This window comes from Podarcis vaucheri (genome assembly GCF_965113315.1).
Source record: "Podarcis vaucheri genome assembly, chromosome: 7".
NCBI classification, from domain to species: domain Eukaryota; kingdom Metazoa; phylum Chordata; class Lepidosauria; order Squamata; family Lacertidae; genus Podarcis; species Podarcis vaucheri.
Genome location: NC_138765.1, coordinates 26592190 through 26605384, shown reverse-complemented (window position 1 = coordinate 26605384; position 13195 = coordinate 26592190). Strand labels below are relative to the sequence as shown.

Genomic DNA, 13195 nt, shown 5'->3' with positions numbered 1-13195 from the left:
AGGCGGAAGAAGGGGTGCGGGTAGGCCTCGGCATCGCCCACAGCGGCCTCTGCCCGTGGGGAGGAGCTATGGCAAGGCAGTGCCAGGGTTGCGTGTCAGGGAGGAGGGTCATTGGTACATGTGTTGGCTCGCGCCGGGGCTCTGCTAGGCTCGCCCTGCTGCGTCAGGAGAAATTCCTAGCCTGTCCTGGTTTTCGGGTGCAAAAATGGCGTGGGGGGAATTTTGCCGAATTGGGAAACCCGGATGTGTGGCAACGGAATGGGAAAAGCAGCGGAAACCGCCCCGAAAAGCTTAAAAATCACTGTTTTGGGGTTTAGGTTTCCTCAACAATTTGGGTTCGTCCCCCCCAAAGCCTTAACAATTCTGGTGGGTTTAGCTCAGCAATTCTGGGGTCTTCCTAAAAAAAGAGAGCGCCATATTTCAAAAAGTAAAATTCCTGACACCCACTTTTGCAGGTGTTAGGAATTTTACTTTTTGAAATATGGCAACCCTAGTCAGCGCCTAACAGAAGCAGAAGACATCAAGAAGAGGTGGCAAGAATACACAGAGGAATTATACCAGAAAGATATGGATGTCTCCTACACCCCAGGTAGTGTGGTTGCTGACTTTGAGCCAGACATCCTGGAGAGTGAAGTCAAATGGGCCTTAGAAAGCACTGCAAATAACAAGGCCAGTGGAAGTGATGGTATTCCAGCTGAACTGTTTAAAATTTTAAAAGATGATGCTGTTAAGGTGCTACACTCAATATGCCAGCAAGTTTGGAAAACTCAGCAGTGGCCAGAGGATTGGAGAAGATCAGTCTACATTCCAATCCCAAAGAAAGGCAGTGCCAAAGAATGCTCCAACTACCGCACAATTTCACTCATTTCACATGCTAGCAAGGTTATGCTTAAAATTCCACAAGGAAGGCTCAAGCAGTATGTGGACCGAGAACTCCCAGAAGTGCAAGCTGGATTTAGAAGAGGCAGAGGAACCAGAGACCAAATTGCAAACATGCGCTGGATTATGGAGAAAGCTAGAGAGTTCCAGAAAGACATCTACTTCTGCTTCATTGACTATGCAAAAGCCTTTGACTGTGTTGACCACAGCAAACTATGGCAAGTTCTTAAAGAAATGGGAGTGCCTGATCACCTCATCTGTCTCCTGAGAAATCTCTATGTGGGACAAGAAGCTACAGTTAGAACTGGATATGGAACAACTGATTGGTTCCAAATTGGGAAAGGAGTACGGCAAGACTGTATATTGTCTCCCTGCTTATTTAACTTATATGCAGAATTCATCATGCGAAAGGCTGGGCTGGATGAATCCCAAGCCGGAATTAAGATTGCCGGAAGAAATATCAACAACCTCAGATATGCAGATGACACAACCTTGATGGCAGAAAGTGAGGAGGAATTAAAGAACCTTTTAATGAGGGTGAAAGAGGAGAGCGCAAAATATGGTCTGAAGCTCAACATCAAAAAAATGAAGATCATGGCCACTGGGCCCATCACCTCCTGGCAAATAGAAGGGGAAGAAATGGAAGCAGTGAGAGATTTTACTTTCTTGGGTTCCATGATCACTGCAGATGGTGGCAGCAGTCACGAAATTAAAAGACGCCTGCTCCTTGGGAGAAAGGCGATGGCAAACCTAGACAGCATCTTAAAAAGCAGTGACATCACCTTGCCAACAAAGGTCTGTATAGTTAAAGCCATGGTTTTCCCAGTAGTGATGTATGGAAGTGAGAGCTGGACCATAAAGAAGGCTGATGGCCGAAGAATTGATGCTTTTGAATTATGGTGCTGGAGGAGACTCTTGAGAGTCCCATGGACTGCAAGAAGATCAAACGCATCCATTCTTAAGGAAATTAGCCCTGAGTGCTCACTGGAAGGACAGATCGTGAAGCTGAGGCTCCAATACTTTGGCCACCTCATGAGAAGAGAAGACTCCCTGGAAAAGACCCTGAAGTTGGGAAAGATGGAGGGCACAAGGAGAAGGGGACGACAGAGGATGAGATGGTTGGACAGTGTCTTGAAGCTACAAACATGAGTCTGACCAAACTGCGGGAGACAGTGAAAGACAGAAGTGCCTGGCGTGCTCTGGTCCATGGGGTCATGAAGAGTCGGACACGACTAAACAACTAAACAACAACAACAGTCAGCGCCAGATTGTTTGAGGACTCCGAATCTGGGTGTATGTGGCAATGGGATGATGGTCGTCGTCGTCTTCTTTGGCAATCACTCGTAGCTGAGTAAGATTGTCTTCCTTGAACACAGTCTTAACAGTCCATAAATGACTGTGGAGGCCTATTCTGGATTCACACGTCCTTCCACAGTGGGGACATAGGTTTCTGGGCGGGAGTTGATCATGGTTAGGGTTTGCCAAACGTGCCTTCCTCTTAGCACATTTCTTCCTTTCGTCCTGAGTTTGAGTGTCTTCAAAGCCCATGACACCATTGGTAAAGGCTGTTCTGCAACTGGAACGCTCGCAGGCCAGTGTTTCCCAATTGTCAGTTTTTATACTACTTTTTTTAGGATTTGCCTTGAGAGAGGCTTTAAACCTCTTTTGTTGACCACCAGCATTACGCTTTCCATTTTTAAGTTCGGAATAGAGTAGTTGCTTTGGAAGACAATAATCAGGCATCCAAACAACATGACCAGTCCAATGAAGCTGACGTTGAAGAATCATTGTAAGTGCTGGACTTACTGACGTGTTACAGTGCAGGTATGAAGCCTGTGGACCTACAGGAGTTGTTGGACTTCAGCTCCCAGCAGCCCCAACTGGCATGGGCAGCAGTGAGGAATTATGGGAGCTGGAGTCCAGAACGTTTGGAGGGTCACTGGCTCTCCATTTCTCCTTTAAAGGGTGAAAAGCAATGGCCTGATCACCAAGATACATGTGATTAAAAGAAGATTGTGGTTTAGGCTTTGTTGCACACCATACATTTAAAAGCATATGGAATCCTGGGAACTCCCAACACCCTGAAACTACAGTTCCCAGGATTTGTTTATTTTTTAGGTAGGGGCAGGAAGTCATGTGCTTTAAATCTATGGCATGTATGCAGCCAAAGACTGTATTGCAATTAAAAACGATAGCAAAATGATAATCATTTATTGATTTGTCACCCCACCACCTTGTGTCAGCTCTGGGCGTAATATTGTAAATGGATTGATGGTACAGTGGTACCTTGGTTCTCAAACTTAATCCATTCCAGGAGTCTGTTCGACTCCCGAAACCTTTCGAAAACCAAGGCACGGCTTCCGATTGGCTCCAGGAGCTTCCTGCAGTTAAGTGGAAGCCATGTTGGACATTCGGCTTCTGAAAAATGTTCACAAACCGGAACACTTTTTTCTGGGTTTGTGGCTGTTACCGGAAAAAATCCGAGGGCTCCCTTGGACAAAAACAAAGACACCAACCAGGATAACTTGGAGCAAAACAGCAGCCTGTAGGCTTGGCCTTTATTGAACTGTTGCAACAGGGTGTTCCCCTCACTTGCAGGAGAGAGGGAAAGACCCAGAAAGATGGTGTGCAAGACCTTGTAAAAACTTTTGAAATTCCCATCCTCTAGGTCAAGCCCACCCCCAGAAACATCATGCATACATTACAGAAGGGGTTGACATCATGCATACATTACAGAAAGGAGGGGCTGAGGGAGGAGTTGTGGTGGTAACCTGAGTGTCCTGTCACCTGGCTGGTTCTTCCTTTCTCCCTGCCCATGAGTCACTTCCAGGAGACAAAGGGGAGTTTGCAGTTTCCTGCCCCCAGAGGGAAGATCTGATCATTGTCCTTTGTTTCAGTCCATGCTGAATCCACTCCCATATGCAAGTTCTTTGTGATCTTGATTGTCTTCTGTCTGGGATCATCAGGGTTGACATAGCAACTGGGCAGGGCTCCTGTGGATGTGCTGGGATGGTGAAGGGATTATGGCTGACCAGAACCAAGCCACCCCCCTTTGATAGTCCTTGTCATATGGAGTAAAATAAAAATGGAACAGTGCAAATCCGATGTATGGTTGATTTTCTATGAATTTATAATAGAAATGTGGCGTATGTAGTGTGTGAGTGTGAGTGTGTGTGAAGTTTGTACAAACAGAATGATTGGGGTGGGGGGGGTCCTGCTACATGGCGTTCGGGAGCCAAAACGTACAAGTAGCAAGGCGTTCGAGAACCAAGGTACCACGGTATATTGGAAATGAGATGTTGGCACCAGTTTTTTCTGTTTGTTTGTTTCCGTCTTAATTTGTTGCATTTCCTCCAGAAAGCGTTATATCCAGATTAAATGAGAGGAAATATAGACTGGCATTTTTTATGTCAATGATGTGTGGATGCTGATCATTAGATCAGGAATTAATTGGCTACATCTATATCTATTTATATAATTGCAAGGCTTTACAACGGTGGAGTCAGGAGCTTGGAACAGCTACTGACACTCAAGAAAGTAAAAGGGATGCAGTGAGAATCTGTTTCCCATTATAGTGTGTGATGAAATGCCTTAAATGTTTATCAACTCTCTCCCCCGCACCACCCACTTTAAGACAAGGATCATATAATTTGATGGGCCACATAATCTTAAAAATTCCCTCCTCCCTAACAGTACTTATAAATGATCAGAGACCTGGCACGTTTTTTGTTCCTTTCACTCGTTACACAAGCAGCTCCGCTTTTAGGGTCACTTGGGAGAGCAGTGGTGAAACTTCATCATCTGCCTGTTTTATTACTCATCCTCCATTTGAAACAGCAGTGTCTTCTGATGATCCTTTCCAGTGGAGGCTGCGGGGAGGAGGGCTGACTTCAGTCTTGTGGTATCTACTCTTGTTTGTTTTATTTTAAACTAGAACTGAGGGGTCCATCAGCTCAACCAGCCAAACACAAGTTACTGATAGGAGTGGGAATCATTTGCAAAATGTGTTTTATTATTACACGTGTATCCCATCTTTCCTCGTAATGTGCTTTCAAGGCAGCATATGATATTGTGGACTTGGAAAACTTTTGGGAAAAAGCAGCCAGGGCTTTTTAGTTTAGAGAACAGATGGTTAAGAGGTGACATGATAGAAATTTGTAAAATTGTGCATGGCATGGAGAAAGAAACTATATTATGCTGAAGAAAGAGAAAATACCATTAAATAATACAAGAGAAAATTTCAGGGGTCACGACAAGAAGAATTTCCCAGCTGGCATGACATCTTGTCTGTTTATGTTTTTTACAAGCATCCCGTGGAAGAGAATCAATCGCAGCCTTTTTAAAGCTTTGATTGAAAACAGGTGGTGGGGCTTTTGCCAAGGTGTTGGGTATTTTTGTGCTGTTTACATTGTGGCTCTTGTGGCAATTATCTGCCAGGCTATATTCTAAGTTGATCTCTTTGCTAATTCTGCAGAGGTTATATATCCGGAAGGCAGCAGGTATTTTAATTCGCTTCGTGGCTAACTTTAAATGTGGTTTTCAATTATTTTCTTGCTCTTGAGTTCCATCTCCAACTGAAAAAATAATAATCCTGGGCTAGATCCAGACTATGTTAGAAATGAATGTGGCTTAGCTCCATCACAAGCCTTTCATGTTGATTTCAGTGGGCTTCAAGTGCAACCAAAATAGACTGCAATCCTAGTCATATTTACCTGGGGGTAAGCCCCATTGAAGGGACGCGGGTGGCGCTCTGGGTTAAACCACAGAGCCTAGGGCTTGCCGATCAGAAGGTTGGCGGTTCGAATCCAGCAGTTCGAAAGCACAAAGAGCAAGTAGATAAATAGGTACAGCTCCAGCGGGAAGGTAAACGGTGTTTCTATGCACTGCTCTGGTTTGCCAGAAGCGGCTTAGTCATGCTGGCCACATGACTCAGAAGCTGTATGCCAGCTCCCTAGGCCAATAAAGCGAGATGAGCGCCTCAACCCCAGAGTCATCCGTGACTGGACCTAATGGTCAGGGGTCCCTTTACCTTTACCTTTTAAGCACCATTGAAGCATTGGGGCTTCCTTCTGAGTAAATGAGCTTGTGCTGTTAAGATACGTCCAGTGTATTACGCTTTAAAATGCATTCTTCATGCAACCTTCAGGCCAGTAGCAAGTGGTCCACCCTCCTTGTAAGTCACTTTCTGGACCTATTTTAGATCAATAAGCAGTTTTGAAATATGTGAAATAAATAATTTGGACGCCATGCCATTATCTAAATATGTCCACAGTGTATCTTCAATAGGATTCCATCAGTGTCTACAAGATCCAGCATCCAACATGGCTCCGGCTATTTAAGCAGCTCCAGTTTCAACAGTCATCAGTGATGACAACAGCAACAACAACAACACAACCAAATCTCATTCATTATTTGTTTTCTCCAGCCAATGCCATTGCTCCACTAACCAAGGAATGTTGTTTGCTTTGAACAACATCCCTCCCTGGGATGGAGGAAATGTGTGTTGACAGGACAGGAAATTCCTGTGAACCACAAGAAACTAGATCTCGGCTGGGCTGCCTGCAGTCACTGCAAAGGTTTCCATCTGGGCATTTTAATATTTATTAAAGGAAGGAGTGAAATGAATGATCATTTCTCCCCCTTGGTTTTAACTGCACCGTTCAGACCTATAAAGAAAGGGTTCTAAAAGCAACCTTGTGTTTCTGGATACAGAACACTTTCTTTTCCAAACAAGCTGCAAAACCAATAGGAATTCTGCCTTGTAATTGAAGTTTCTCAGAGCTAGATGTGTGCTGGGGCTTCCTATGAACTTTCTCAAACTTGGACAGAGCAGCCTCCATTAGGAATGAGTAGGACAGCTAATTTGAGGTCCAGCGAAACCTGTCTTAGGTCAAGAGGATCCCAAAATGAGTCCCTCTCCACACCATACATTTAAAGCACCCTTACACCACTTTTACAGTAGTGGCTTCTCCCAAAGAATCTTGGGAACGTTAGTTTGCTAAGAGTGCTGCTAACTGTACCTCTTAGAGGGGTCTCCTAACAATTCTCAGCACCCTTAACCAACTACAGTTCCCAAGATTCTTGGCAGGAATTAAAGACCTTAAAAGTGGATTAAGAGTGTTTTAAATGTCTGGTGTGGATGTGACCTAGGTCTTAGCTCAAGCTATAAACATTGCATACTCACTTTGTCATCAGGTAAAGAGCCAGTAGCTAAGTAGATGGTCCTCCTGTTTCTGAGATGTTAGCTGAGTGCTTATGGGTTGCTTTGTTGAAAATTTGGACAGAATCTCAACAGTGCCCAAAACAAATCTCTTGCAGATGAAAACAATAGTAAAGTGCATGGGAAGAAAATAATGGGAAATTGGAGACATTCTTTCCAGTTGATCATCAAGAAAAATGCTTTTCATCTTCTTCTTTATAACTGTTTTCATTTTCTGAAACACAAAAAGCCATACAGTGGTACCTCGGGTTAAGTAGTTAATTCATTCCGGAAGTCCGTTCTTAACCTGAAACTGTTCTTAACCTGAAGCACCACTTTAGCTAATGGGGCCTCCTGCTGCCGCCGCGCTGCCGGAGCCCGATTTCTGTTCTTATCCTGAAGCAAAGTTCTTAACCTGAAGCACTATTTCTGGGTTAGCGGAGTCTGTAACCTGAAGCGTATGTAACCCGAGGTACCACTGTACTAACAATATTTTATCTGTGACCTGAGAGAGATCTGTGTAGCAACCCCCTCCCGGCTGACCAAACGTGACCCAGGACTGGACTACCATTTTGTGCTGACATCTCAGCCCTTTGATACTTCTTTAACTTAATCATGTCATTCTTGACATGTCTTGGAGCAGAGGTAGGCAACCTAAGGCCTGGGGGGCCGGAATCAGCCCAATCACCTTCTCAATCCAGCCCGTGAACAGTCTCAGTGTGATTTTACATGAGTAGAATGTGTGCTTTTATTTAAAATGCATCTCTGGGTTATTTGCGGGGCATAGGAATTTGTTCATTCCCCCCCCCAAAAAAAGCAAAATATGGTCCAACCCACCACATGGTCTGAGGGACAGTGGACCAGCTCATGGCTGAAAAAGGTTGCTGAGCCCTGCCTTGCAGCATTCCCTGAACTTGTGATGTGTCACTGGGGTGGAAGTAGGTGGGGAGGGCAGAAGAACCAAAAGAAGGGAAGAGTGGCAGAGGGGCTCCAGAAATCACAAGGGAAAATTTGTCACTGGGAAATGCTGGCTCCATCTTGCTGTGGCAGTCTGAAGCGTTGTATGCTTCAAGGATAAATATCTTCTAGTTTTTTTAGTAGCTACTATCCAGCTTTAAGATTCCTTTCTTCCCACATTCTCTCAGCCCTGAGTAATGTCTTCTAAAAGTCAGATTGCTTAGGAAATCTTCACAGGCCTGCAGCTGCAAAAGAAGATGTAGGGCCCATTAACTACGAAACCCAAAATTATTATGGAGTTTGTTGTTAATTTGTTGCATTCAGAAGTTCCCTGGTTTGATCCCCAGTGTTTCTGTTGGGCTGGGAAAGACCTGTCTGAATTCCTAGAGAGCTGCTGTCAGTCAGTGCAGACAGTACTGAGCTAGATAGCTCCTTTGGTCTGACTCAGTATAAGGCAGCTTCCTATAGCCTTATGTTCTTACAGATGTGCTTTGTTTTGGGCAAGGGCCATACAGCTCAGTGGTAAAGCGTTGCATGCAGAAGGCCTGATATTCAGTCTCCAGATAGGGCTGAGAGAGACTCCCTGTCTGAAACCCTGGAGAGCTGTTGCCAGTCAGAGTCAGTATAGACAACACTGAGCTAGATGGACCAGTACAAGGCAGCTTCCTCTATTCCTATCCTTAAGCACGCACAGCTGAAGAAAAAAATTGAAATAGGTGGGGACGGCAGAAGAACCAAAAGAAGGGAAGAGTGGTGGAGGGACTCCAGAAATCACAAGTGTCCCTCCTGAGGTTCTTCAGTGGATTTCACGAACCAAGTCTGCTTTCAGAGTCTGGGTCAGGTGGGTTGGAAAGACATTCCACTACCTCCTCCTCACTTGTGTTGACAATTTTGCCTGGGATTCCCAGTGAGGCCCAACATCTGCTTTGGGGACTGGTGACTGGGGTATTTTTAGCTGCTGTTTATTTGGACTAAGCATGCTGCTAGACTGAAATATCCCTGCAGCCTTTCTAAAGGCAACAGCCATGTCACAAAGGAAGGGACTTTCATCCCACACACGAGGCGCTTAGAGATCTTCACTTGGGATTGAGGAACTTGAAGAGGAATGCTGCTGGAAGACTCCTCTGTCTGTTTGCTTGGGACTCAGTGGGGAGTATACTATTACATGTACAGCAAAACGTTGTTGTCATTACCGCTGTTACTTATTGCATTTGTCAGTTGCTTTTGTTCTGGCTCATGCCCAAAACACAAGAGATCAGTATTTGGGCAAGTAATTGTGCAGGCTGGGCAGCAGACATACTTCTCAGGAGTCACAATTCAGGCGTTCAGGAACAGGGCGAGAAGTTCAGAACTGGATGGAAATAACAAATATGTCCCAACAGGTATCCCTGCCCCTCCCGCCAAGCTTTTGAAGATGAGGTGTGGCACGCTCACTTGTGAGACTCTCTCACCTTGCTGGAATGCCAAAACTGTAAGCATGATCTCTGTTGTGACGGGTTGGTCTGCTCCCATCAGTGAGGGCGATGCAACAAGGGTTCACCCTTCTGTTCTGGCTCCTGTTCAAACTTCTGTACTGGTTTATGCAATTTCTGTACCAGGGAGAGCTCCTGGAGCCAGATTAAGAGGCCTGGTGGGTCAGATTCCCCACCCCTGTATTAGCATATTGCTACTTCTAAATTGTGCTTCCAGATTCGAGACACCAGCACTGCTACAAGCAGAGATAGCTCTATTCTCTGTGTTACTTGGGGCCCATTTACACGCACAGCGAAACCGCATAGGACAGGCTTCTTGGGACCATAGCATGTGATTTTGCCAACCACATAGCTTAGACCCTGGAGGAACATACAGTCAGTGAGCAAACTGCAACCATGTTGTGCTCCTTCCAGCACTGTGGTGCTTGAGTCACGCTGCCTGATCCCAAATGGCCATTTTCTGCCGAGGCAAAATGGTAAACAGGACTTGTTCAAGCATGTTCCTGGTGAACAAAGTGAGAGAAGCTGGAACACTTAATGAGCGCAAAGGGTCATGTTTTTCTTGTGGTGGATTCAAAGAAAACGTTCCCCTTGCATTAGGAGAACCCGTTGTCTTCTAGAGATAATGTGCTTCTGAGTGAGGGGTGAAGGGGGCTTCTTTGTCGTCCTGTCATTTCCCATCATTGATCATTTTTGTTTCTGGGAAACGAGTCCCTTCGCTTCTTTTCATAGCTTTGAACATGATTTTAATCTCAGCAGTTCTCCTGTGACTCTAGAATCACTTTGCTGGAATTTGTGGCGTGGCTCCAGATTTTAACAGATACCCGACCAAGGGCTGAGTCCGACATGTTGCTAGGATGGCTGAGGTTTGAGCAGGTCCCTGAAAACTGCCCCCTTTATCCATTCTGTATCAGTTATAAGAGGAGACTGTGTTTAGCTCTCTGCTGTGCAGAGCTTCCTCAGCTGACGTCTGCGTATTTATTATCTGGTTTTTGAACCCATTTGTCGCTTTTCTTACAAAAGCAGCTCAGAGCGACTTGCCACAATAAATAAACACATACATTTAAACCAGCATAAGACAAAACTAAAGAAAACAAAACCCTACCTCATAGGGTTGTTGAGAAGATACAGTGGGAGAGACCCTATACACTACCTTGAGTTATTCGGGGAGAAGGTGGGCTAGAAATTCAGTAAATGAGAAATAAACTCCCTTGAGTTGAATCCAGACAAAATTAGTTGTACTTGGTTCCTGTTGAACTAATCAAACAGTGAGACATAAGCCATGCTTAACTTTTCCTGTCAATTCCAATGAAACTAATTGCAATAAACTCAGTCTGAATCCTACTCACTTATTCCTGCCCCAGGTTCAGCAATTGTAGTTGTGAAATATTCTGTTTTGGGTGAGAAGGAACATTTTGGGGATGGTGGGGAAAATGTTTAGATATATTTCATCACTTTTTTTTCAAGTTTGGACAAATATTTTTTATTTTAAGTGCACAAATGGCTAGAAGCAGAATGCCTACACATGTTTAAAAAAATTAACACATCTACAGATCTACAGAACATTCTGTTCAGGTGATGGCCTTCAGTTATTTCAGCTATCTGGGTGTGGCTGGGTTGCCACCCAGTTTCTGACAGGGATTCTGCACTTTTCAACACCTGCACGCAGCAAAAAAATTAGCAGGTGTCATTTTCCTAAGCCTAGCGCTGGAATGGGGAACTTGTAGCCCTACAAACGTTGGGCTAATTTCTCCTCATCCCTGACTGCCTCTGTCTTCTCTCCAAGCGGGCTCCACCCTGGCGGAGTCTGCAGCTGCCCCTGTTCCAGCTGCCTCTCCTGCCCCAGACAGCCCTGCGTCCAACACAGCAGGCACCCTGTGAGCTGAAGCAAAATATTTAAGGATCCAGAACCCAGAGGCAAAGTTCTTCCCTTGTTAGAACCAAGGGAACCACGAAAGCCAAGCAAAATGCCTCCTAAGCTTTAGCAAACCTGAAAATAAAGGGGTTGCGGAACCAGCAGTTATAGAATATAGAAAACAGATTGATGATTTGAAGACGTTCAAGAGAGCCAGTGTGGTGCAGTGGTTAGGTTGCCTGACTAAGAGGACCTGGGAGACAAGGGTTCAAGTCCCCCCTCACTGGGTGACCTTGGGACCAACACTGCCTCTCAGTCTCACTGGATTGTTGTGAGGATTAAATGAGGAGGGGGAAGAACCATGCCCGCCACTTTGAGAAAAAGCTGGGATATAAAAACAATAAATAAATTAAGAAATAACAGTAGAACAGGAACTAACCAAAGGCAGAAGTAGTGGAAAATCTAGAGGAGAAACTTCTCTCTGTGGCTGAAATGGATAGTAATGCTACCTCAGCCTGTGGCAGCAGCAAACCAGGCAGGTCTGGTATTTTACCACCTAGTGGCAGCATGGAGCAAAAGCAGGGACCTGAAGTGGCATTGCTGAGAGGGTGCAGGTTGGATCCAGACTTAGTCGTCTTGCTTCATGTAGCTGTGCTGATATTAATGGGTGTTAAGTAGTCGTGACCAACTTGTCCCACTGATTTCAGCAGGGCTGTTCAAAGCATGATTAAGTCCAGAGCGAACCCATTTGTTTGATAGACTAATAATAATAATAATAATAATAATAATAATAATAATAATATATTATTTATACCCCCACCCATCTGGCTGGGTTTCCCCAGTCACTCTGGGCGGCTTCCAGCAGAATATTAAAATACAATGATTCATCAAATATTAAAAGCTTCCCTAAACAGGACTGCCTTCAGATGTCTTCCCAAGGTCTGATAGTTGTTTATTTCTTTGACATTTTGTGGGCGGGCATTCCACAGGGCAGGCGCTGCTACTGAGAAGGCCCTCTGCCTGGTTCCCTGTAACTTCGCTTCTCGCAGCGAGAGAACCGCCAGAAGACCCTTGGAGCTAGATCTTAGTGTCCGGGTGAACAATGGGGGTGGAGACGCTCCTTCAGGTATACTGGGCCGAGGCCGTTTAGGGCTTTAAAGGTCAGCACCAACACTTTGAACTGTGCCCGGAAACATACTGGGAGCCAATGTAGGTCTTTCAGGACCAGGTGTTATGTGGTCTTGGCGGCCACACCCAGTCACCAGTCTAGCTGCTGCATTCTGGATTAGTTGTAGTTTCTGGGTCACCTTCAAAGGTAGCCCCATGTAGAGCACATTGCAGTAGTCCAAGTGGGAGATAACCAGAGCATGCACCACTCTGGCAAGATAGTCCATGGGCAGGTAGGGTCTCTGCCTGCGTACCAGATGGAGCTGGTAGACAGCTGCTCTGGACACAGAGCTGACCTGCACCTCCATGGACAGCTGTGAGTCCAAAATGACTCCCAGGCTGTGCACCTGGTACTTCAGGGGCACAGTTACCCCATTCAGGACCAGGGAGTCCCCCACACCTGCCTGCCTGTGTGCAGGAGATTGCAGCTGCAGCATCTTATGCAGTGGGACAGGGTTATTGTTTTGTCTGTTGTTATGTATTTTTGTGCTTTTATACTGTAAACCGCTCTGTGATCCTAAGAGGAAGGGAGAACTATAAATGTGAAGAAGAAGAAGAAGAAGAAGAAGAAGAAGAAGAAGAAGAAGAAGAAGAAAGAAGAATACATGATGCACCATAACTGAAGCACCACTACCCTAGATGCTGCATAAACTCCTGACACAAACC

The 13195-nt window shown here is 45.3% G+C and overlaps 1 protein-coding gene across 8 annotated transcripts in view; it reads left to right on the top strand.

Moving 5' to 3' along the window:
• Window positions 1–13195, top strand: part of LOC309537168 (CCN family member 2-like) — a 29026-nt gene that overhangs the window by 803 nt on the left and 15028 nt on the right. Inside the window, exons 1-2 of one of the 8 annotated variants that reach the window (XM_082231787.1) lie at window positions 2156–2196; window positions 2236–2349. The exons of 1 other annotated variant lie outside the window; for it this stretch is intronic. Coding sequence is in view for 2 of the 7 variants with exons in the window: in XM_082231782.1 (XP_082087908.1) it covers window positions 9141–9506 (366 nt within the window). In the remaining 5 variants the exon portion in view is untranslated. Of the gene's footprint in view, window positions 1–1612; window positions 2350–8787; window positions 9507–13195 lie in introns of those variants that run through there. 6 more of the 8 variants (XM_082231785.1, XM_082231786.1, XM_082231783.1 and 3 more) reach the window with 6 other exon arrangements.